Source organism: Cherax quadricarinatus, chromosome 12 (assembly GCF_038502225.1).
Source record: "Cherax quadricarinatus isolate ZL_2023a chromosome 12, ASM3850222v1, whole genome shotgun sequence".
Lineage (NCBI taxonomy): Eukaryota > Metazoa > Arthropoda > Malacostraca > Decapoda > Parastacidae > Cherax > Cherax quadricarinatus.
Genome location: NC_091303.1, coordinates 22,739,836 through 22,764,683, shown reverse-complemented (window position 1 = coordinate 22,764,683; position 24,848 = coordinate 22,739,836). Strand labels below are relative to the sequence as shown.

At 39.3% G+C, this 24,848-nt stretch overlaps 1 protein-coding gene across 4 annotated transcripts in view; it reads right to left on the bottom strand.

Annotated features, from left to right (window-relative positions):
- Nucleotides 1-24,848, bottom strand: part of LOC128686610 (tetratricopeptide repeat protein 17) — a 212,291-nt gene that overhangs the window by 128,500 nt on the left and 58,943 nt on the right. For 2 of the 4 annotated variants that reach the window (XM_053773558.2, XM_053773555.2), the window contains exons 3-9: nt 19,852-19,973; nt 16,915-17,026; nt 11,271-11,494; nt 10,647-10,814; nt 4,525-4,644; nt 3,851-4,017; nt 2,157-2,412 (exon numbers count right to left, since the gene is read on the bottom strand). In XM_053773558.2, coding sequence (XP_053629533.2) covers nt 2,157-2,412; nt 3,851-4,017; nt 4,525-4,644; nt 10,647-10,814; nt 11,271-11,494; nt 16,915-17,026; nt 19,852-19,973 — 1,169 coding nt within the window. The remainder of the gene's footprint in view (nt 1-2,156; nt 2,413-3,850; nt 4,018-4,524; nt 4,645-10,646; nt 10,815-11,270; nt 11,495-16,914; nt 17,027-19,851; nt 19,974-24,848) is intronic. The other 2 variants (XM_070084264.1, XM_053773557.2) reach the window with 1 other exon arrangement.

Below are 24,848 nucleotides of genomic sequence, written 5' to 3'. Positions count from 1 at the left end.
CTTTTAACAAGGGAAGGTACCTAGGGATTGGCAGAAAGCATGCAAGTTCCTTTGTACAAAGGCAAAGGTGACAAAAAGAGAATGTAAGAATTCTAGGGGAATAATGCTGCCTCGGTGGGAGACAGCCGACTTGTTAAAAAAAAAAAAAAAAAAAAAAAAGCCTGTTGAGTATACCTGGTAAGTTGTATGACAGAGTTATTATTGAAAGAATTAAGGGTAAGATGGAGAGCAGGTTTGCAGATGAACAAGAAAGCTTTAGGCATATGATGGGGCAGATAGGGAAGCAATGTGGCAGATGCTGCAAGTGAATGGAATAGGTATTAGGTTACTGAAAGCAGTTAAAAGTTTTTATGATGACAGTGAGGCTAAGGTTAGGTTATGTAGGAGAAAGGGAGATTATTTTCCAATAAAAGCAGGCCCTAGACAGGGATGTATGATATTTTTTTTTTTAACGAGGCGGCCGTCTCCCACCGAGGCAGGGTGACCCAAAAAAGAAAGAAAATCCCCAAAAAGAAAATGCTTTCATCATCATTCAACACTTTCACCACACTCACACATTATCACTGTTTTTGCAGAGGTGCTCAGAATACAACAGTTTAGAAGCATATACGTATAAAGATACACAACATATCCCTCCAAACTGCCAATATTCCAAACCCCTCCTTAAAAGTGCAGGCATTGTACTTACCATTTCCAGGACTCAAGTCCGACTATATGAAAATAACCGGTTTCCCTGAATCCATTCACTAAATATTACCCTGCTCACACTCCAACAGATCATCAGGTCCCAAGTACCATTCGTCTCCATTCACTCCTATCTAACACACTCATGCATGCTTGCTGGAAGTCCAAGCCCCTCGCCCACAAAACCTCCTTTACCCCCTCTCTCCAACCCTTTCGAGGACGACCCCTACCTCGCCTTCCTTTCCCTATAGATTTATATGCTTTCCATGTCATTCTACTTTGATTCATTCTCTCTATCAACAGTTAATGTGATAAAAAAACTAGAGACAATGCTTAACTTTGTCTTGTTCTTTAACTGTGCATTTACTTAACCAACAAAGCTACAGATGTCCCTCTTAACATAATGATAAACGGATCACCTATCACAAAGCTAACAGAGGGAAAATTCTTAGGAATCCACCTTGATAATAGACTCAAATTTCATACACATATACAACAAATTTCTAAGAAAATTTCCAAGACTGCAGGCATACTATCGAAGATACGGTACTATGTTCCACAGTCAGCCCTCCTGGCCCTATATCACTCTCTTATTTACCCCTATCTCACCTATGGAATTTGTGCATGGGGCTCAACAACAATTAACCATCTCAGACCACTAATTACCCAACAAAAGGCTGCAGTTAGAATGATAACAAATTCTCACTACAGGCAGCACACTCCACCAATATTCAATACACTAAACCTACTCACCATACAAAACATCCATACTTATTACTGCACCTATTACATACATAGAACACTTAACTCTGATATTAACCCTCCCCTCAAACATCTCCTTGCCAACCTCAACAGAACACATGACCATAACACAAGGCACAGATCACTCTTTGATGTTCCTCGTGTCCATCTCACATTATGCAAAAACTCAATGCACATAAAAGGCCCTAAAATCTGGAATTCATTACCTGTAAATATAAAAGAAACACTACCTGTTTATAAATTCAAGTCTCTTCTCAAAGATCACTTACTCACCCAAAACCAAATAAATACGGAATAACTGAACCTTATAAATTGTATATCTTAAATGTTTCTCACAATTATATCACATAAATGATAAACCTAAAACCCAATCTAACTTTATTATTTTTTAAATACACTACCTAACAGAATACTCCATACGACTGAATGTACAACAATGCATGCAACCATATGACCTGTCTTTGTAATACTCATTTGTGCTTTATAGTTATCTGTTTACAATAATGTATTATCACTGATTTCATCATTGCTTAGTTAATTTTAAGCCAGCCCGTAATGCTATGCATAGTATAAGTGGCTTTGGCATGCTGCTCTTACCTGTATTTTTTTGTACCTCTGTATGTATGCTCAAATTGTTAATAAATAAATAAATAAATAAATAAACATACATTCTACAATACACATGCATACTACAACCCAGTGCTTCTTACCTATAAGTTTTGGTTGGGTGTAAAGGCATTATCTGCGGCACTTGTGACATCAGTAGTGGTTTCCTCTTGAGCACATGCTGGCCAAGCCTGAGGGCTTCAGACTCCACAGTGTGCAGAAGACTTTGGAGGTCGAGCAGCAGCTCTGAAGGAGAGCCCCGTTGCTCCAGCTGGTCCCGTCTCATGTTGCAGCTGAGGAAGGTGTGGCCGTCTTGCTGGTACTGGAAACAGTCCTGGCCTGGCAGATGGAAGAGGTTATCTGTTAGATGACAGATGAATTAGAGTTAGAAATGATGATAAGTTAACTATGAATTCAAAAATGAAATATTTTAAATATTTTATAATGAGGATGTGCACTAATTATTTCTACAAGTAGTTATAAGGCATAATGCTAACAGAAGGCTACACCAGAAAGTGAGAAACTATTGGTGACTAAAGGCTGATGGAATTTATATATATATTTCTTCAAATTAAACATTACATACTGTACAATAATTGTATCTAATATTGAGAACATTTATCTTACTGGGGGTTTAAGCATACTTTTTTCAAACTGAATATACCAAATACATTCTACAGAGAATATTATTATAAAAAAAAATTAGCAAATTATAAAAAAAAAAATTGCAATTACCACTTTACTCACTTGCACAAGAGAAAAGGTACTAAAAAGTTCTAAGAAAAAAAAAAGGAAAAATCTAAATACCATACACGACTAAACCAAAAATATTAATGCATAAAAATAAAAAAAGTTTTGTGCTGTATTTTTACTAAAGTGGTGAATAAAACAAGGAAGTAGGTTATACAGAATACAGCAGGGGCTTTGAGAGCAACACCATTCTCCTGGAAATGAAGTTCGTTTGTTGACAAGAGGTGAGGCCATCAAGCAGTGTACGACTGAGGCTTTTCTGTCCAATCTTCCAGCTACTTACTCTCACCACTTACATTGTACAAAGTTCTAGTTTTATTTCTTAGAATTAATATTATATTCTATGCATCAGCCTAAGTTTAAAGAACCGAATCTAAGTAAACTAAAATGACCCAGTAGGAAACTCGGAATAAGGTTTCTCTGCAGAAAATGAGATTAAAATTGTATATGTGGGGAAGCATTAAACTTGCAAAGGTCATACAGCACCTGGAGAATGTGAGGTAATCATGTTTGATCCAAGGACAGGGAGGGTTACTCCAATTCCTTGGATCCAGAGCAGTTTACCAGCATCAAGAAACTCCCCTGTGAAGGGTTATGCAGAGTAAACAGTGAATGAGGTCAGATACTTCTAAATTTATCACAAAACAGAACTTTCACTAGTGAACAAAAGCTGCCAACTACCATACAATGATTCTGCTGCAATTTATTACTCATAACAAGCTTCCTGGATCTCCAAAATATTTTGGAACAATAGCTATTTTTGGAGCTACTTCTTTTATGCTAACCAGCCTCTTATGTTCCTAGCTTCACAAGTAATTTTCAATGTTAATGAGATGAATCAATATTACTTTCTCCCTCATCATCTCTCCTATTCATACTCTCCCTCCTCTCTCTCCTTACCTCTCCTATCAGTACTCATGAGTTAGTATTACCCCCCTCCTCTCTCCTTACCTCTCCTATGAATACTCATGAGATAGTATTACTCTCCCTCCTCTCTCCTTACCTCTCCCATCAGTACTCATGAACCAGTATTACTCTCCCTCCTTACCTCTCCCATCAGTGCTCTCTCTGATTTTTTGTTCCTCATACTCCAACCTTGACTCAAGCTTCATCTCAGGTGTTGCTTGCTCTAATAACAGCTTCTGTTGCAAGGACAACCACTCCTCGTGGCGCTTCTGGTAATCTCGAAGTTCTCCAAGGGTGCGTTGAAGTGATCTGTATTGAGTAAAAACTAGTCATAATGATTAAATTGCTTAAAATATATACACCTACCATCCGACTTACGACCGAGTTCGGTTCCAAGAAACCAGTCATAAGTCGAAATGGTCATAAGTCGAACTTTACTACTGAATATCAACAAAACATTTTTGTAATGACTTTATTTTATTGTTTTATTTTGGTATTTCATGTTTTACTTTACTTTTTATGTTGTTAGTACTGTATTTTATACTCTAAGGTTTAGGATAAACACTGTTTACAACACAAATAGTTGTTTATTTCCCAGAAATTTGGCATAAAAAACACGGTCGTAAGTCGAGTGGTCGTAAGTCGAGCAGGTCCTAAGTCAGATGGTAGGTGTATATGTATATATATACATTTATACTGAAAAAATAAATAAATTCATTATACACCTTAAATTGTAATTAATTAGTTATGTCCGTCTCTTGTTTATACAGAGGCTTATAGTCTCATCAAAAGACAATTTTCAAGGAAATTACTCACTGATGCTGATTTTCTAAAGCTGCTTCAAGTTTAGAATGGCAAAGAACTGCATGCTTTCTTCGGCGCAAGCTTTGGTCACCTGGTGACATGTAGAGTGCATTCTCAAAACATAACACAGACCTGGAAAATTACCAAACAATAAGGGAAAATTAGAAGCCCTGTTTACTGACACATAAGTAAACTCTTTCTTCTTTCAACAAACCGACCGTATTCCACTGAAGCAGGGTGGCCCAAAAAGAAAAATGCAAGCTTCTCTTTTTAACTTTAGTAATATACGTATACAGGAGGAGTTACTAGCCTCTTGCTCCTGGCATTTTAGTTGCTTCTTATGTCACACATGGCTTAGGGAGGAAGAATTCTGTTCCACTTCCCCATGGAGATAAGAGGAAATAAACAAGAACAAGAACTAGTAAGAAAAATAGAAGAAAACCCAGAGGGGTGTATATATATATAAATGCTTGTACACGAATGTGTAGTGTGACTTAAGAGTAAGACATACCCGAAACCTTGCATGTTCATGAGACAGAAAAAAGAAACCAGCAATCCTACCATCATGTAAAACAATTAAAGGCTTCCATTTTACACTCACTTGGCAAGACAGTAGTATCTCCCTGGGCAGTTGCTGTCTACCAACCTACTACCTTGGGTAAGTAAACTATCTGCAAAAAGTAGAAGTACAGCAAAAAATTCCAACATAATAAAACCTATATGACACACAACTGTAGTTTAATAACATTATCAAGTTTAACCCCTTAACTGTCCAAACGTAGATCTACGTTCTCTCACCCAGCGCTCCGAATATTTTGAAAAATAAAAAAATCTTTATTTCTATTTTTTTTTTTTAAATGAAGAGGATATTTTTTTTACATAAAGTAATGTAAAATAGAAATTCTAGAGTCAGTACTTACAGAGATATAAGGCCGCAAAGTCACCACTTGTCACTCATCTGATGGCAACATGAAGTGCTGCCACTTGCAGATGTGTTGCCGATATGCCTTTTTATCTCATTTTACTTTTAATTTGTATAATTTTTATGTTCTGATAATAAAAATTTGTAGTAGTTCTTGTGATATCTTAGTTAATCTTTGTTCTGACACTAATATTAGGTACTGAAATAGTGCTCAAATAGTCACAAACACAGTGACAGGTGAACATTTTTACCTACCTTAGTCACATACTATTATCTAGAAATATATACATAGTATTTATAAGTCTCAGCAATGTTTTGATACACTGCAGTAGTTTGCATGCAGCCAGCAGCAACAGCCTGGTTGATCAGGCTCTGATCCACCAGGAGGCCTGGTCACAGACCGGGCCGCGGGGGCGTTGACCCCCGGAACTCTCTCCAGGTAAACTCCAGGTATATAATAATAAGTAATAATAATAATAATAATAATCCTAGGTAGTAGGTTGGTAAACAGCAACCGCCCAGGGAGGTACTACCATCCTGCCAAGTGAGTGTAAAACGGAAACCTGTAATTGTTTTACACGATGGTAGGATTGCTGGTGTCTTTTTTTTCTGTCTCATACACATGCAAGATTTCAGGTATGTCTCACTACTTCTACTTACACTTAGGTCACACTACACACACATGTACAAGCATATACAGTGGACCCCCGCATACCGGACGCCTTGCATAACGGACAATCCGCATAGCGGACGCTTTGATCGCTAAAATTTTGCCTCGCATACCGCCCAAAAACCCGCTCAGCGCCCTTCGTCCGAGACGCGTCCAATGTGCGGCCTGAGCCAGCCTCATATGTTCCGCCGGTGGCATTGTTTACCAGCCAGCCTCCGCGGTAACATTCAAGCATACAATCGGAATATTTCGTATTATTACAGTGTTTTCGGTGCTTTATCTGGAAAATAAGTGACCATGGGCCCCAAGAAAGCTTCTAGTTCCAACCCTACAGCAATAAGGGTTAGAATTCCAATAGAGATGAAGAAAGAGATCATTGATAAGTATGAAAGTGGAGTGCATATCACCGACCTGGTCAGGTTGTACAAGAAACCCAAATCAACCATCTCTACTATTGTGGGCAACAGAAAGGCAATCAAGGAAGCTGTTCTTGCCAAAGGTTTAACTGTGTTTTCGAAACAGAGATCGCAAGTGATGGAAGATGTTGAGAGACTCTTATTGGTGTGGATAAATGAAAAACAGCTAGCAGGAGATAGCGTTTCTCAAGCGATCATAAGCGAAAAGGCTAGGAAGTTGCATGAGGATTTAATTAAAAAAAGGCCTGCAACTAGTGATGATGTGAGTGAATTTAAGGCCAGCAAAGGTTGGTTTGAGAGATTTAAGAAGCGTAGTGGCATACATAGTGTGATAAGGCATGGTGAGGCTGCCAGTTCGGACCACAAAGCGGCTGAAAAATATGTGCAGGAATTCAAGGAGTACATAGAAACTGAAGGACTGAAACCTGAACAAGTGTTTAATTGTGATGAAACAGGCCTGTTTTGGAAGAAAATGCCAAGCAGGACCTACATTACTCAGGAAGAAAAGGCACTCCCAGGACATAAGCCTATGAAAGACAGGCTTACTTTGTTGATGTGTTCCAATGCTAGTGGTGATTGCAAAGTTAAGCCTTTATTAGTGTATCACTCTGAAACTCCCAGAGCGTTCAGGCAAAGGAATGTCCTCAAGGAGAATTTGTGTGTGCTGTGGAGGGCAAACAGTAAGGCATGGGTCACTAGGGACTTTTTCTATAACTGGTTACACCATGCATTTGCCCCCAATGTGAAAGATTACCTAACTGAAAAGAAATTAGAACTTAAGTGCCTCCTGGTGTTAGACAATGCCCCTGGTCATCCTACAGACGTGGCAGAGCGACTTTATGGGGACATGAGCTTCATTAAGGTGAAGTTTTTGCCTCCTAATACCACTCCTCTCCTGCAGCCCATGGACCAGCAGGTTATTGCAAACTTCAAAAAACTGTACACAAAAGCTCTGTTTGAAAGGTGCTTTGTAGTGACCTCAGAAACTCAACTGACTCTAAGAGAGTTTTGGAGAGATCACTTTAATATCCTCAATTGTATAAACCTTATAGGTAAGGCTTGGGAGGGAGTGACTAAGAAGACCTTGAACTCTGCTTGGAAGAAACTGTGGCCAGAATGTGTAGACAAAAGGGATTTTGAAGGGTTTGAGGCTAACCCTGAGAGGAGTATACCAGTTGAGGAATCAATTGTGGCATTGGGGAAGTCCTTGGGGTTGGAGGTTAGTGGGGAGGATGTGGAAGAGTTGGTGGAGGACGACAATGAAGAACTAACCACTGATGAGCTGATAAATCAACTTCAACAGCAAGAGGCCAGACCTGAGGAAACTGGTTCAAAGGAGGGGAGAGAGAAATTGAAGGAATTGCCTACTACAAAGATTAAGGAAATGTGTGCAAAATGGCTTGAAGTGCAAACCTTTTTTGATGAAAATCACCCTCACACAGCTATTGCAAGCCGTGTTGGCAACCTGTACACTGACAATGTTGTGAAACACTTTAGGGAAGTCATAAAGGAACGAGAGGTACAGGCCACTATGGACAGATATGTTGTGCGAAAGAAGTCCAGTGACTCTGAGGCTGGTCCTAGTGGCATTAAAAGAAGAAGGGAAGTAACCCCAGAAAAGGACTCGACACCTCAAGTCTTAATGGAAGGGGATTCCCCTTCTAAACACTAACACTCTCTCTCCCCTCCTCCCATCCCATCAATCATCACCAGATCTTCAATAAAAGTAAGTGTCATGTAATTGTGCATGCCTTTTTCAGTTTGTGTGTATTAAAATTAACATTTCATGTGGTAAAAAAATTTTTTTTCATACTTTTGGGAGTCTTGCACGGATTAATTTGATTTCCATTATTTCTTATGGGGAAAATTCATTCGCATACCGAACATTTCGCATAACAGCCAGCCCTCTTGCACGGATTAAGGTCGCTATGCGGGGGTCCACTGTATATACACACCCCTGTGGTTTTCTTCTATTTTCTTTCTAGTTCTTGTTCTTGTTTATTTCCTCTTACCTCCATGGGGAAGTGGAACAGAATTCTTCCTCCGTAAGCCATGCGTGTTGTAGGAGGCGACTAAAATGCCAGGAGCAAGAGGCTAGTAACCCCTTCTCCTGTATATATTACTAAATGTATCGGTGGGATACGGCCGGTGTGTTGAAAGAAAGATATATATATATTTTTTTTTCAACAAGTCGGCCGTCTCCCACCGAGGCAGGGTGACCCAAAAAAGAAAGAAAATCCCCAAAAAGAATATACTTTAATCATCATTCAACACTTTCATCTCACTCACATATAATCACTGTTTTTGCAGAGGTGCTCAGAACACAACAGTTTAGAAGCATATACGTATAAAGATACACAACATATCCCTCCAAACTGCTAATAACCTGAACCCCTCCTTTAGAGTGCAAGCATTGTACTTCCCATTTCCAGGACTCAAGTCCGGCTATATAAAAATAACCGGTTTCCCCTGAATCCCTTCACTAAATATTACCCTGCTCACACTCCAACAGATCGTCAGGTCCCAAATACCATTCGTCTCCATTCACTCCTATCGAACACGTTCATGCACGCCTGCTGGAAGTCCAAGCCCCTTGCCCACAAAACCTCCCTTACCCCTTCCTTCCAACCTTTTCGAGGACGACCTCTATCCTGCCTTCCTTCTCCTACAGATTTAAATGCTCTCCAGGTCATTCTACTCTGATCCATTCTCTCTAAATGACCAAATCACCTCAACAACCCCTCTTCAGCCCTCTGACTAATACTTTTATTAACTCCACACCTTCTCCTAATTTCCACACTCCGAATTTTCTGCATAATATTTACACCACACATTGCCCTTAGACAGGACATCTCCACTGCCTCCAACCGCCTCCTCGCTGCTGCATTCACAACCCAAGCTTCACACCCATGTGAGTGTTGGTACTACTATACTTTCATACATTCCCTTCTTTGCCTCCATAGATAACGTTTTTTGACTCCACATGTACCTCATCAATTCTATGATTAACCTCATCCTTCATAAATCCATCCGCCGACACGTCAACTCCCAAGAATCTGAAAACATTCACTTCTTCCATACTCCTCCTCCCCAATATGATATCCAATTTTTCTTTATCTAAATCATTTGATACCCTCATCACCTTACTCTTTTCTATGTTTATTTTCAACTTTCTACCTTTACACACACTCCCAAACTCATCCACTAACCTCTGCAATTTTTCTTTAGAATCTCCCATAAGGACAGTATCATCAGCAAAAAGTAACTGTGTCAATTCCCATTTTGTATTTGATTCCCCATAATTTAATCCCACCCCTCTCCTAAACACCCTAGCATTTACTTCTTTTACAACCCCATGTATAAATATATTAAACAACCATTGTGACATTACACATCCCTGTCTAAGACCTACTTTTACCGGGAAGTAGTCTCCCTCTCTTCTACACACCCTAACCTATATATATACACACACCCCTCTGGGTTTTCTTCTATTTTCTTACTAGTTCTTGTTCTTGTTTATTTCCTGTTATCTCCATGGGGAAGTGGAACAGAATTCTTCCTCCGTAGCCAAGCGTGTTGTAAGAGGCGACTAAAATGTCTGAAGCAAGGGGCTAGTAACCCCTTCTCCTGTATAAATTACTAAATTTAAAAAGAGAAACTTTCGTTTTTCTTTTTGGGCCACCCTGCCTCGGTGGGATACGGCCGGTTTGTTGAAAAAAAAAAAATGTGGACTTCGTCTACTTTAGAAGTCTGCTATTCTGAGGTTCATTACATCAAATTTCGTTATATCGGGTGTTTACTGTGTAAGTATTCAGTTTAATGATCGCTCTTTTGTGTAAGTACAGTATAAAGCAAATCAGTTACCAAATAACACAAACAACTAAACTACAAAGGCAAGCAAGGAAATTTTTTTTTTCAACAATCCAGCCATATCCCACCAAGGCAGGGTGACTCAAAAAGAAAATCAAAAGTATTTTTTAAATTTAGTAATTTATACAGGAGAAGGGGTTACTAATCCCTCAATCCCAACATTTTAGTCATCTCTTACAATATGCATGGCTTACAGAGGAAGAATACAAGAAAGTACATTAATAAAATAAACAACTTAGAACCAATTACAACTTACACATTATAAAATGCAAGGGTAGCATAAACATTTCCAAGAGTTATATGTGCTACTGGAGAATGGCGGTAATGGTCTATCGCTGCATGGAGAACCAATACTGCCTCGTCTGACCTCCGAGCACGATGCAGAATATTGCCCAAGTGAACTTTTGGAATGTAACAGTAATTTCTGAAAAAGAAAGGCAAATGTTTAAACAAATAATGCATATACTGTAACAAGACTTTATAAGAAATAGTGCATGCATATGCACTCGAATACCATCTTTGAAGAGATTTGCATATTAGGCACTGACTGTCTTGCCTTGGAAATACCCTATTTTGAGAACATTTTACTTTGTTGAGCTTAATCAAGTGAACACTTGACAGCATTATTCTTTAGTTGCCAAAATAAAGTTACTCTGCACAGTTTTTTTTTTTTACCCTACCTGTTGGCAGTGTGTCAAACCACGTGGTACTGTGATTCACTAAATGGAGGGTTTGAACCCATGGCAAGCTAGCTGTACAATAGCAGGCCAGTGCACTAGTTCTAAAACTGACTTACCATGGGTCTGAATCCTCCATTCCATAAGTCCTTTACAATTGTGTCAATACAATTTAGTACAGTGGTACTGTATAGTGATCTTACCTGGGTGAAAAATGCAGAGCTCTCCGCACACATTCCACTGCTTGATATGGATCAGCTTTCACTCTCCAGTACTGTGTAGCTAGAGTGTAAAGGACCCAAGAAGAAGAGTTAGTGGTGAGAGCTGTAGCAACCTGGTGGCCCCACACTGATACATCTGTCTCACTCCCAACAGTAGAGATCTCCTCCTCTGCACTTGTTGTAAGGTTGTCTCGGAAACGAACACCCTGATGAGGATTGTGAATTGGGGATTCTTATTTTATAAAACCGTACCAGATATGTAAAGGAAAGGACGAGGGGAAAGGAAGCAGAATACTCTCTAAAATCATCATTTAAATACAGCCTCTCCTCACTTAGTGACATACTCATTTGCCGACGACTCAGACTTACGACTGGCTCTCTGACTAGTATGCATACCTAAATAATGTATATTAGAGCTGATTTCCCCTATTCTGTTTATTACAATATATGTATAGTACACTACTGCATAAACATTTAAAAATATAATAAAAATGTTACAAATGGTGCAAAAGTGACATTAAAACAATATCAAAGATGGTTGACACAAACCCACTACCATTGTAGTATGCTCCTTGCTTAGTGACAGATTCACTTACTGACATGGTCTTGGGAATGAAACTCCGTCGTCAAATGAGGAGAGGCTGTATATCCAAGTGAGGATATAGTAAGTGCTAGTGGCAAATATAATGCAGTTGAGTGAATATTCTCAATGTGATAGAAAAATAATTGACCAGGTTTCTCAGTTTGTCCAAAAATTTTGTACAGTATGAGTGTGTGACAGGCTATTGAGCACTGGTAACATGACATTATTGACATTCATATGAAAGAATGTTCTAATAAAAAAAGAAGTGAAATTTGGACCTGGGAAATCCTGTGAGTACAGTCTAAACAAAATCCTATCCAATCTATGGGCCATGTACCAAACCAAAACAACAAGGGACAAACTAACATAAAATGGGTGGGATTAAATTATGGGGAATACAAAATGGGAGTTGACACAGTTACTTTTTGCTTATGATATTGTGCTTTTGGGAGCTCCTAAAGAAAAGTTGCAAAGGTTTGTGGACGAGTTTGGGAGGGTGTGTAAAGAAAGAAAACTGAAAGTGAACATAGATAGAGTAAAGTGATAAGGATATCAAATGAGATAGGTAAAGAAGAACTGGATATCACATAGAAGGGAGGGAGTATGGAAAAATTGAATGTGTTCAGATATTCAAGAGCAGGCTTGTCAGCAGATGGGTTTATGAAGGACGAGGTTAACCACATGATGAAGGAATAAAGGTGAGTGGTGCACTGAGGTATTTGTGGAGACAAAAAATGCTATCAATGGAGGCAAAGAAGGGAATGTACAAGAGTACAGTGGTACCAACACTCTTATATGGGTGTGAAGCATGGGTTATGAATGCTACAGTGAGAAAGAGGCTGGAAGCAGTGGAAATGCTATGTCTAAGGGCAATGTGTGGTGTAAATATCATGCAGAGAATTTGTAGTGTTGAGTTACTAAAAGTATTGTTCAGAGGGCTGAAAAGGGGTTGAGGTGGTTTGGTCATTTAGAGAGGATGGAGCAAAAACAGGTTGATTTGGAGGGTGCATAAATATGTAGGGGAGGGGAGGAGGGGTAGGGGGTCATCCTAGGAAAGGATGGAGGGAAGGGGTACTAGGGGCCTGGACATGCAGCAGGCATGTGTGAGCGTGTTAGATAGGAGTGAAAGGAGATGAATGGTTTTTGGGACCTGATGAGCTGTTGGAGTGTAAGCAGGGTAATATTTTGTGAAGGGATTCAGGGAAACTGGTTAGCCGAACTTCAGTCCTGGAGGTGGGAAGTACAATACCTGCACTTTGAAGGAGGGGTTTGGAGTATTGGCTGTATGGAGTAACATCTAAACTGTCATATCTGGGCACCTCGGCAAAGACAGTGATATTGTGTGAATGACAGTGAAAGTGTTTCTTTCTTTTTTGGGTCACCCTACCTCAGTGGGAGACACCCATCATGTTGAAAAAAAAAAAAAATTGTGAAAGATTTTTCAATGAAAGTACTAAACATATTTCTTCTTAAAAACCTTAATATTCATTATAATAATGCTTCCAAGCAAACTGGATAAGTAATGATGTTCCTTCTCTGGACAGAGACAAAGACTCTTAAAACTTCAGAAGGTTAAGTCTTTCTCAAGAATGGAATGTGGTACTAGTTAAAAAATGAAAAGCACTTAGGTTAAAATTATAAGATTAATGCAATGGCCAAAAAAAATCAGAAGACTAAAAATGATCCAAAACACATTTTCCTATGTAAATCAGAGGCATATAGTACTGGGTCCTTGTTTAAAGGAAATGAAACCTTCACTAAGTCACAGAATTGGTAAGGGGGAGGAAAAGGGTGGGTGATGTATTGAGACATCTGTGGGGGCAATGTGTGGTGTGAATATTATGCAAAGAGTTCATAGTTTGAAGATTAGAAGGTGAAGGAATACTAAAAGTATTATTCAAAGGTCTGAAGAGACAGTTTTGAGGTGGTAAAATGGATGGAGCAAAATGGAATGACTTGGAGGGTGTATAAATCTGTAGTAGAAGGAAGGAGGGGGTAGGGGGTCATCCTAGGAGAGGATCCTGGGAGGGAGGTAAAGGAGGTTTTGCATGCACAGGGCTTGGACATTCAACAGACATGTGATAGCATGTTAGATAGGAGTGAGTGGCAGCAAGCAATTTTTATAACTTCATACTGTTGGAGAAGTGATTCAGGGAAACTGGTTAGCCGAACTTGAATCCTGGAGGTGGGAATTAGTGCATGTACTCTGAAGGGGGTTGGGAATACATATTACAGTTTGGAGGGGCATCCTAGCTGTAATGTCAGAACACTTTTGGCAAGACAGTGATAGAGTGAGTGGCGGTAAGAGTATTTCTTTATCAGTCACCCTGCCTTGGTGGGAGACAGTTGGTGTGGTAAAAAAATCTGCTAAAAACACAGAAATAAGCAAAATACTGAGGACACATTATGACTTGGTACACAAAAAGTCATTAAACAGACTAAAGATTGACAAATTCCATGTATTTTTCATAAATATAATGCCAAACTTGGTTCACATTTCTAACATATCCCTCGTACCACTTGACTTTGAAGGAGTCTTTCAGAGCATACCCATACAATGACCCAGGAATTGGCTCATGGATCTCCATTTTTTTCCTTTTTTTTTTTCAACATATCAGCCATCTCCCACCAAGACAGGGTGACCCAAAAATGAAACACTTTCACCTCACTCCAAACAGTCAATATCCCAAACTCCTCCTTTAAACTGCAGGCATATTACTTCCCACCTCCAGGACTCAGGTCTGGCTAACCGGTTTCCCTGAATCCCTTCACAAAATATTACCCTGCTCACACTCCAACAAATCTTAAACTTAAACTCTCTATGAAGTCCAGACACAAGCATCATCCACAAGCTTTAAACACAACAGACAGCCAAATTCAATAAAAAAGATAGTAAAGTAATCCCAAAAAATACAGCCAGATATTACTGATGACATACAAGATTAATCTTTTTAAAAAATGCTAAACAAATAAAAATGCAACATTTACACCACCCAAGACAATATGGGTTTAGAGCAGGATGTTCCTTCCTTTCTCAACTGCTGCTCATATAGAGGTTACCTTGAACTCCCACATGATAACTCTGTCATAACTTTGATATTGTGCAGATTGTAACTTTCAAAATGATGACCCACCTTCATTTGTACTGCTTCACTCCTCGAATTAATCAGTTCATTGTACCTTTTCGATATCTTCGTCCTAGCAAGTAATATACTTGTAACACAAGCAGTCGCAACTATCTTCAACCCTTCTGGGCTAGTGCATGCCACAATTGCCCTAATCCTAGCCACCTTTCTTAACACAGGACATTAGATTTATTTATATCATAACTTCTAGCTACCGAGACTTACTAAGTCATCCCATGCAAGCATGTCCATTAATGCAAACCTGTTAACACACTATACTCATTCTTTTACTTTGTAATATGGTATAATGTTCACTCTTACTCTAAACCTATACTGTACTGCGCTGTGCTCACTATTTTACTTTGTAAATATATGAAAATGGTTATAAGCATAACCATAATATTTAACCCTTTCAGGGTTTTCGACGTACTAGTACGGCTTATGCACCAGGGTTATTGACATGCTAGAACGCCTAAATTCTAGTGCCTTCAAATCTAGCGAGAGAAAGCTGGAAGGCCTACATATGAAAGAATGGGTCTATGTGGTCAGTGTGCACAGTATAAAAAAAAATCCTGCAGCACACAGTGCGTAATGAGAAAAAAAAAAACCTTGACCGTGTTTTGGGATTAAAACAGTGACTTTGCACTGTATTTTTGTATGGTATTTATAGTTGTATTCTAGTTTTCCTGGTCTCATTTTATAGAATGGAAGACATATTACAGAAATTGAGATAATTTTGATTGGTTTCACAATGAAAAGCACCTTGAAATTGAGCTCAAAGTAGCAGAAATGTTCGATTTTTACCAAAGTTCAAAAGTAAACAAATCACGCCAAGCGTCCAATACACGTCAACTGGTGAGTTTAATATTCCTTCACAAATGCGCTGATATTATTTATACCATTTCTACACTAATGCAGTAGTCTGCATAACAGTAAATCTTCTATTTTTTGTGAGAATAAAAATTCAAAGTGGAAAGCAAGAGAAATATAAGAGGGGCCTGGGGATGTGACTAACGAACAGAGAACTTGTTATTTTAGTGCCAGGAATGTCTGTCTTGTTTATTCTGGACCCTATTTGGAAATTGGCATCTTCTGAAATTTGTGTGAAATTGGCAAAATTGCCAGTTTCTGACCACTTCATTGGATAGTTGAAATTAGTAAATGGGTGGTTTCTTGTACTCATTCGATAGAAAAAATGGAGTTTTAGTGAAATAAATATGATTTTTGTCGACTAGTACACAGGAATTGGCCGAAAATAGGGCTCAAAGTGGGCGAAATCGCTGATGCGTAAACATCGGCGAGACCGTTAACTTTGCGAGAGCATAATTCCGAAGTTTTCCATCAAATTTCATACTTTTGGTGTCAATATGATCAGGAAAAGATTCTCTATCTTTTCATAAGAAATTTTTTTTTTTCCCCGAAAAATTTTCGACCCTGAGAACAAGTTTAGGAGACGGCCTCTCGACCCTGAAAGGGTTAAAGGAGTGGACTGGCAAGCCAGCAGAAGGCCTCGTCAGATGACCAAAAGCTCTAGCTAAGGGTCATCATATGACTGAGATCCACATCAGGAAACACTTGTCCTATTTCCTGACAAACCTACCTAACCTAACTCTGTAAAAGTTCAGTATTGTATTCAATTACACAGTGCTGAACTTTTCTAATTATGCAAACACTTAAAGCAAAGACCATTTTTTAACACAATGTCCATTCCCACCAAGGTAGGGTGACCCAAAAAAGGAAACATTCACCATCATTCAATCAACAGCCATCTTTCCAGAAGAGTGCTGCTGTCACAATTTAACAATTTAAATGACCCACCTAAGTGCAACACCCTCTCCCAATGAGCACCTTTCAAGCTATAACGTATCAAAACACTACATTAGTTTTTCATAACCAAGCAATCTTGTGCCTGAATTACCTGAAGGTGTTCAAAAGCAAACATGGAGAAGGGAAGGTCCAGCACACTGATGCAATCTGGTTCTTGTAGAGTGTCTGACATACCAGGAGGTGGACCAAGGTGATCATCCAAACTGTAGAAGTTAGTGCGTTGATATTATAGACAAAAATGGTATAAGTGTAGATTAGAAGATAAGAAACATATAGTCTTAAAGCAAATATATTACTATTTTAAATCCATGTTAATTTGCATAGTGTGGGTCATGCTGTTCAATTAAACAAGTATATACTGTACTTTGGCATCTCATACCAAAGTACCAACCATTTGACAATCTGATAAATGCCTGCATCATGAGACAGTTTCCTCTATCACATAAAGTTTCATACTGAGGTTTCATTGTGCTGTTTGAACTACAGTTTGTTCCCTATGGTGTTTTAGAAATGCTGAGGATGAAGAAAATAGGGCATCATCAGTAAGACAGGTTAAGTTTAATTTTTTCTCACACACCAGCTATCTCCAACCATGGTAGGATGACCCTCACTGTTATACATTCAATCACTTTCTTGCCAAAAAGCATGCTGGCATCCCAGTTCAGATGGCCCTCCAGTCTCTAACATCCCTATGGCTCCTTCACAGTGCAGGTACAGTAGAGCTCCGCTTTACGGCATTTCACCTTAAGGCGTTCTGCTAATACAGCAATGTCAAATTATGACCAAAATTTGCTATATGGCAAGCGGTCCTTCAAACACGGTGCGCCCCACCCGGTTTGTTTAATTCTCCGTGACGACATCTATTATGTCAGGAAACTTTCCAAAATTTCAAGTGTTTTAAAGTTACTGCGTAATTTCATATGTATTCTGATAATTATACTTATGTGTACCTGTACCTAAATATACTTACACACTGTGCTGGTGTGCAGGTACACATTAAAATCGCTAAGTCTCTCTCTACTCATGATGCCAATACATTAAATGTCTTATTTTACATTAATATAGGCATTTGCATTAATCCATCTATGATATTTTCCTCAAAATTATATACGAAACCCGTTACATAGCATATAAACATGATACATACACTCACAGAATAAAAATTGAAGTAAATATGAGATTTGTTTACAAAGAAGCTGTGAAGGTAGTGTCGGAAAAATTACGTTTTCTCTAGTCAAACTGGGGGATAATTGTAGAAAAATATTCTTTTCGTATGCCTTCACTCTATATATAGCAATTCATTCACTCTAAAAATGGTGTGTTGCTGTTTGTTTATTCTGTACTAACTTGTACAACTTGTACACAATGTAAGAGTTCAGTGGACCCCCAACTTACGATATTAATTAATTCCAGAAGTCTGTTCGGGTGCCGTCACCAAAGGAATTTGTTCCCATAAGGAATATTGTAAATTAGATTAGTCCGTTTCAGACCCCCAAAAATACACGTACAAAAGCACTTACAAAAATACACTTAAATAACTGTTCGAGTTGGGAGCTGATCGTAAGGCAGGGGTTCACTGTATTTGTATTTTGAGGTAATTATTATTATAATAAAAAAAATTGAGGTAAATGTTTTACAAACTCCTACAAACGTACGTGAATGAGCTAAAAGCAGACACATATTAATACGCATTTATTTCGCCCGACCAAGTGATTGCCCACTACCTCTTCAGTTTGTATTCTTACATTGTCTGAACTCTGTATCTCGTTCTCTCTCTCGTTTACTCTTTCGTTAATTTGTTGGCTCTCATTGATGATGGCGTCTAAGCTTAGCTGTGATAGAAAGAGGAGTTGTAAGCCTCTTGCTTTAAGTGACAAGTTAGAAGACGATGGTGTGCCATTCTAATTTTATTCAATAAACACCTTGCCACTCACCTCTCGCACATTAATATTAATATTTTAAAGTAAGTAATAAGTGTACTCTGTGTGTATCTTACCTTTTATTGTGTTTTAATGCCTATTTCTATTGCTAACTTAATATAAGTTAGTGTAAACTTGTTGTCTGGCATTTATTGCATATTTTATATGTGCTCTGATAATAATACTTGTGGACCTGTGTGGTAGCCAGCCGGAGGGACAACATTACATTTTCTCTGGTCAGGCACCAGAGAAAACGTGTATGAATCTGCGTTTGGCCCAGCCACTCCCTCACTCCGCTTTTGTTTACAATTTTCGGCATGAATTATTCATTACTTCTCCCTTCGTTTATGATGGCATCTAAAGGTAGTTGTTAGAAACGATTAAATTCAGTGAACAAGGTATGTCGATATTAATAATATGGCTCTGGGCCACAGTGTAGGTAGCCGGTAGGTGTAGCCCAACTGGGCTACACCTACCGGCTACCTACACTGACTTCCAACAAATAAATACTACTCACCTCTTTTCCTATATTACGACTACACATATTTTAAGGTAAATAGTGAGTGTACTATATGTGTATTTTAACTCTCTGGGATGTTTTAAATATCGTATATTAAATATGAGACGGGAAGCCAGGGCTACCTGCACCTGACTTCCTACAAATAAGTACTACTCACCTCTCTCCCTACATTAAGATTACAAAGTAATAAGTAATGAATGTACTGTGAATGTATTTTACTTTGTGTGTTTTTAATGCCTAGTTCTATTACTAACTTAATATAATTTAGTGTAAACTTGTTGTCTGGCATTTACATGCATTTATAAATGGGAAAAATGGCGTTCTGCCTTTCGGCGATGTCTGCTTTCCGGCGGCAGCCTGGAACCTAACCAGCCATATGAGTGGGGCCCTACTGTACTATACTTCCTGGTTCCCCTAAATCCTAAATGTTAACTTGCTTGCACTGTAACAGCATGTCATATCAGAAAAAACCTTGTCTCCACTCACCTCTATCTAATACACTCACACAAGCTGTAAAACATGAAATTCAAGAAGTTATTGACTTGTGGATTATCATGCCTTGCTACTACTACTAGTATCATATACAAACCTTATGCCAGCACTCTCCATGTTTACCACAGTACTAGCATAGAGATCAAACTCCGTTAATGGCCGACCAGCAAGAACACAGTCAGAGTCTGTACGATATATTCTTTCTTCTAATTGTGTATCCTGAAGAAAAAATGCTGATTAATTAAAACACTCTTGTGTAACATGAAAAAGTTTTAATAATGCTGTTAGTCATGAAACTTTAAACTGTCGTAAGTATTTCTTTTCAGGTTAACCTGCCTCAGCAGGAGATGAACAGCGTTTAAAAAACAAAAAATAATTACAAAACTTCAGTGTTAATAAAAGTATTACAGTGGACCCTCAACCAGCGATGGCATCGATTAACGATAAATCTGACTACCGATACATTTTAACGCAAAAATTTTGCCTCAACTAGCGCTTAAAAACCCGACCAGCGCTATTCGTTCCGTACCATACGCGCCCACTTTGGCCTGAGCGCGCCTCACTTGTCCCTTGGTGCCAGTGTTTACAAGCCAGCCAGCCACCGCGGTCGCTTCCAAACATACAGCAACTGGAACATTTCATATTATCACAGCCTTTGTAGTGATTGCACCTGCAAAATAAGTCACCATGGGCCCCAAGAAAGCTTCTAGTGCCAACCCTACAGCAAAAAGGGTGAGAATTACTATGGAGATGAAGAAAGAGATCATTGCTAAGTACGAAAGTGGAGTGCGTGTCTCTGAGCTGGTCAGGTTGTATAATAAACCCCAATCAACCATCGCTACTATTGTGGGTAAGAAAACGGCAATCAAGGAAGCTGTTCTTGCCAAAGGTGCAGCAGCAGCTGCACCACAGTCAGCTGTTGTTGTTGCTGCACCACCATCAGCTGTATTACTCGAAGATGTGGAGAGAGTGTTGTTGATGTGGCTTAATGTGAAACAATTACCGAGAAACGATTAACCCCGGAGGGTCAGGTTGTATAATAAACCCCAATCAACCATCGCTACTATTGTGGGTAAGAAAACGGCAATCAAGGAAGCTGTTCTTGCCAAAGGTGCAGCTGCTGCTGCACCACAGTCAGCTGTTTTTGTTGCTGCACCACCATCAGTTGTATTACTCGAAGATGTGGAGAGAGTGTTGTTGATGTGGCTTAATGTGAAACAATTACCGAGAAACGATTAACCCCGGAGGGTTAGCCACCCAGGATAACTCAAGAAAGTCAGTGCATCATTGAGGACTGTCTAACTTATTTCCATTGGGGGTCCTTTATCTTGTCCCCCAGGATGCGACCCACAACAGTTGACTAACACCCAGGTGAACAGGAAATAATGCCTGGAACTAGTGCTCATATTGGTGAGGTTAGTGGGGAGGATATGGAAGAGTTGGTGGAGGAGGACAATGACGAACTAACCACTGATGAGCTGCTAGAGCATCTTCAACAGTAAGAGGCCACACCTGAGGAAACTGCTTCGGAGGAGGGGAGAGAGAAATTAAAGAAGTTGCCTACTTCAAAGATTAAGGAAATGTGTGCAATGTGGCTTAAAGTGTAAACCTTTTTTGATGAAAATCACCCTCACACAGCTATTGCAAGCCGTGCTGGTGACTATTACACTGACAATGTTGTGAAACACTTTAGGATAAAGGAACGAGAGGTACAGGCCTCTATGGACAGATATGTTGTGCGACAGAAGTCCAGTGACTCTGAAGCTGGTCCTAGTGGCATTAAAAGAACAAGGGAAGTAACCCCAGAAAAAGACTTTCTACCTCAAGTGCTAATGGAAGGGGATTCCCCTTCTAAACACTAACAAGATCAATGGTCTCCCCTCCTCCCATCCCATCAATCATCACAAGATCTTCAATAAAGGTAAGTGTCATGTAACTGTGCATGTCTTCTTCAGTCTGTATTAAAATTAATATTTCATGTGGTAAAAATTTTTTTTTTTCAATACTTTGGGGAGTCTTGCACGGATTAATTTGATTTCCATTATTTCTTATGGGAAAAATTAACTTGACTAACGATTATTTTGATTAACGATGAGCTCTCAGGAACGGATTAATATCGCTGGTTGAGGGTCCACTGTATTATTATTATTATCAAGGGGGAGCGCTACACCCATAGAATTATGCAGCACCTGTGGGAGGGATGTGAAAGGTATTCAGGCTTAATTCAGGGAATTGGAACACAGATCCAATTCCCTAGATCAAGAGACACTCACCAACATCAAAGAACCTCCTTTGAGGGATTAATAAAAATATAATGCAGTGCAGTACTTTTGTGAGTTTTTATATTTTTCTACATTACTGGTAGCCTTTACTGTAGTCAGAAGCTAGAATTCACATCTTGGGATTATCAACCCAAACTGAATTACTGTAACTGCCAATTAATTAGCCACAGAGGTTAGAGAAATCGTGAATTGTGTTCTTACTGAATGTCATCCTCAAGCAGTCTAAATTCTGGAAAAATTACATAAAATGACAAAATGGTAGTAGTGTGTGTATGGATACCATCTCATGTTATGTGCATTGAATGATAACCGATAAACTGGCTGGAATAGAACTGCTGAAATAAAACACACATTACAAGTATGGAGGAACATTATGGCAGAATACAAGATAACAAATAGGAATTCTAAAGAAAAATAGTGAATCTGTATATCATTACAATAAAATTATACTACATGAAGCACATGTTTATGGTGAGAAAAGTGGAAATGACTCAAGAAATCGTAATGACACAATTGCTAATGGTAGTGTGGAAATGGAAGTGTGGAGGCAGTGGCGAGTAATATTTGCTCAGGTACCTGTATCTGCAGCAGGCTGGTGCAGCAACATTAAGAAAGACAGGGGAAAGTGTGTAGGGAGAGCAATAAACACTCTTTGGTTCATATCTGAAAAAGTAACAGAGTTCAGGAGTGTAAACTTATTACTGCTGACTCTCATGAACAAAGTACTCTACTGTACTGTACTGTGCATTGTAACTAAAGTTCACAATATTTTACAAAAATATGCAGGATCTGCCATACAGTATTTAGATAAAAACAACCTATGAACACAGTTATACCCAAATAGTGCAACAACCAAGAATAAAATTATATCACTAATGGTATACAAACATCCACCACTTGACTGGTAACCAGTATTTATCTATTTCCTTTCAAAATCTGAATTTATCAAACGTGAATCCACTGTTCTGAGTTCTTCTGTCATCTAACTGCTGTCTTGCCAGAAGTGTGCTAATACAGTGGTCCCTCGATAATCGTAGGGCTCAAGAGTCGTAGATTTCGGAAATCATAGCGATATTTTCATATAAACATGGGCTCGCTAATCGTAGATTGACTCGCGAATAGTAGTTCGTCCGGGACGCGTACGCACGCTGTGAGCCGGGGCGGCCTCCCTTCCCAGCCAGTGTGGCATTGTTTACCAGTGAGCGACAGTCGCCTCACTTGCTCCTACGAAAGTACAGTGGAACCTCGCCTAACGAACGCATCGCATAACGTTAAATCCGCCTAGCGATACATTTTAACGCAAAAATTTTGCCTCGGCTAGCGCTAAAAAACTCGCTCAACGCGGTTCGTTCGAGACGCGTCCACGTGCGGCCTGAGCGCGCCTCACTTGTTCCGTGGGTGCCAGTGTTTACAAGCCAGCCACCGCGGTCGCTTCCAAGCATACAATCGGAACATTTCATATTATCACAGCCTTTTTAGTGATTGCACCTGCAAAATAAGTCACCATGGGCCCAAAGAAAGCTTCTAATGCCAACCCTACAGCAAAAAGAGTGAGAATTACTATGGATATGAAGAAAGAGATCATTGCTAAGTATGAAAGTGGAGTGTCTCTGAGCTGGCCAGGTTGAACACAAAACCCCAATCAACCATCGCTACTATTGTGGCCAAGAAAACGGCAGTCAAGGAAGCTGTTCTTGCCAAAGGTGCAACTTTGTTTTCGAAACAGAGATCGCAAATGATCGAAGATGTTGAGAGACTGTTATTGGTGTGGATAAACGAAAAACAGATAGCAGGAGATAGCATCTCTCAAGCGATCATATGTGAAAAGACTAGGAAGTTGCATGACGATTTAATTAGAAAAATGCCTGCAACTATTGATGATGTGAGTGAATTTAAGGCCAGCAAAGGTTGGTTTGAGAGATTTAAGAATCGTAGTGGCATACATAGTGTGATAAGACATGGTGAGGCTGCCAGTTCGGACCAAAAAGCGGCTGAAAAATATGTGCAGGAATTCAAGGAGTACATAGACAGTGAAGGACTGAAACCTGAACAAGTGTTTAATTGTGACGAAACAGGCCTGTTTTGGAAGAAAATGCCAAACAGGACGTACATTACTCAGGAGGAAAAGGCACTCCCAGGACATAAGCCTATGAAAGACAGGCTTACTCAGTTCATGTGTGCCAATGCCAGTGGTGATTGCAAAGTGAAGCCTTTATTGGTGTATCACTCTGAAACTCCCAGAGTGTTCAGGAAAAACAATGTCCTCAAGGCTAATTTGTGTGTGCTGTGGAGGGCAAACAGTAAGGCATGGGTCACTAGGGACTTTTTCTATGACTGGTTACACCATGCATTTGCCCCCACTGTGAAAAATTACCTAATTGAAAAGAAATTAGACCTTAAGTGCCTCCTGGTATTAGACAATGCTCCTGGTCATCCTTCAGACTTGGCAGAGCGACTTTCTGCAGAATTGAGCTTCATTAAGGTCAAGTTTTTGCCTCCTAATACCACTCCTCTCCTGCAGCCCATGGACCAGCAGGTCATTTCCAACTTCAAGAAACTGTACACAAAAGCTATGTTTGAAAGGTGCTTTGTAGTGACTTCAGAAACTCAATTGACTCTAAGAGAGTTTTGGAGAGATCACTTTAGCATCCTCAATTGTGTAAACATTATAGGTAAGGCTTGGGAGGAAGTGATTAAGAGGACCTTGAACTCTGCTTGGAAGAAACTGTGGTCAGAATGTGTAGACAAAAGGGATTTTGAAGGGTTTGAGACTAACCCTGGGAATCCTATGCCAGTTGAGGAATCCATTGTG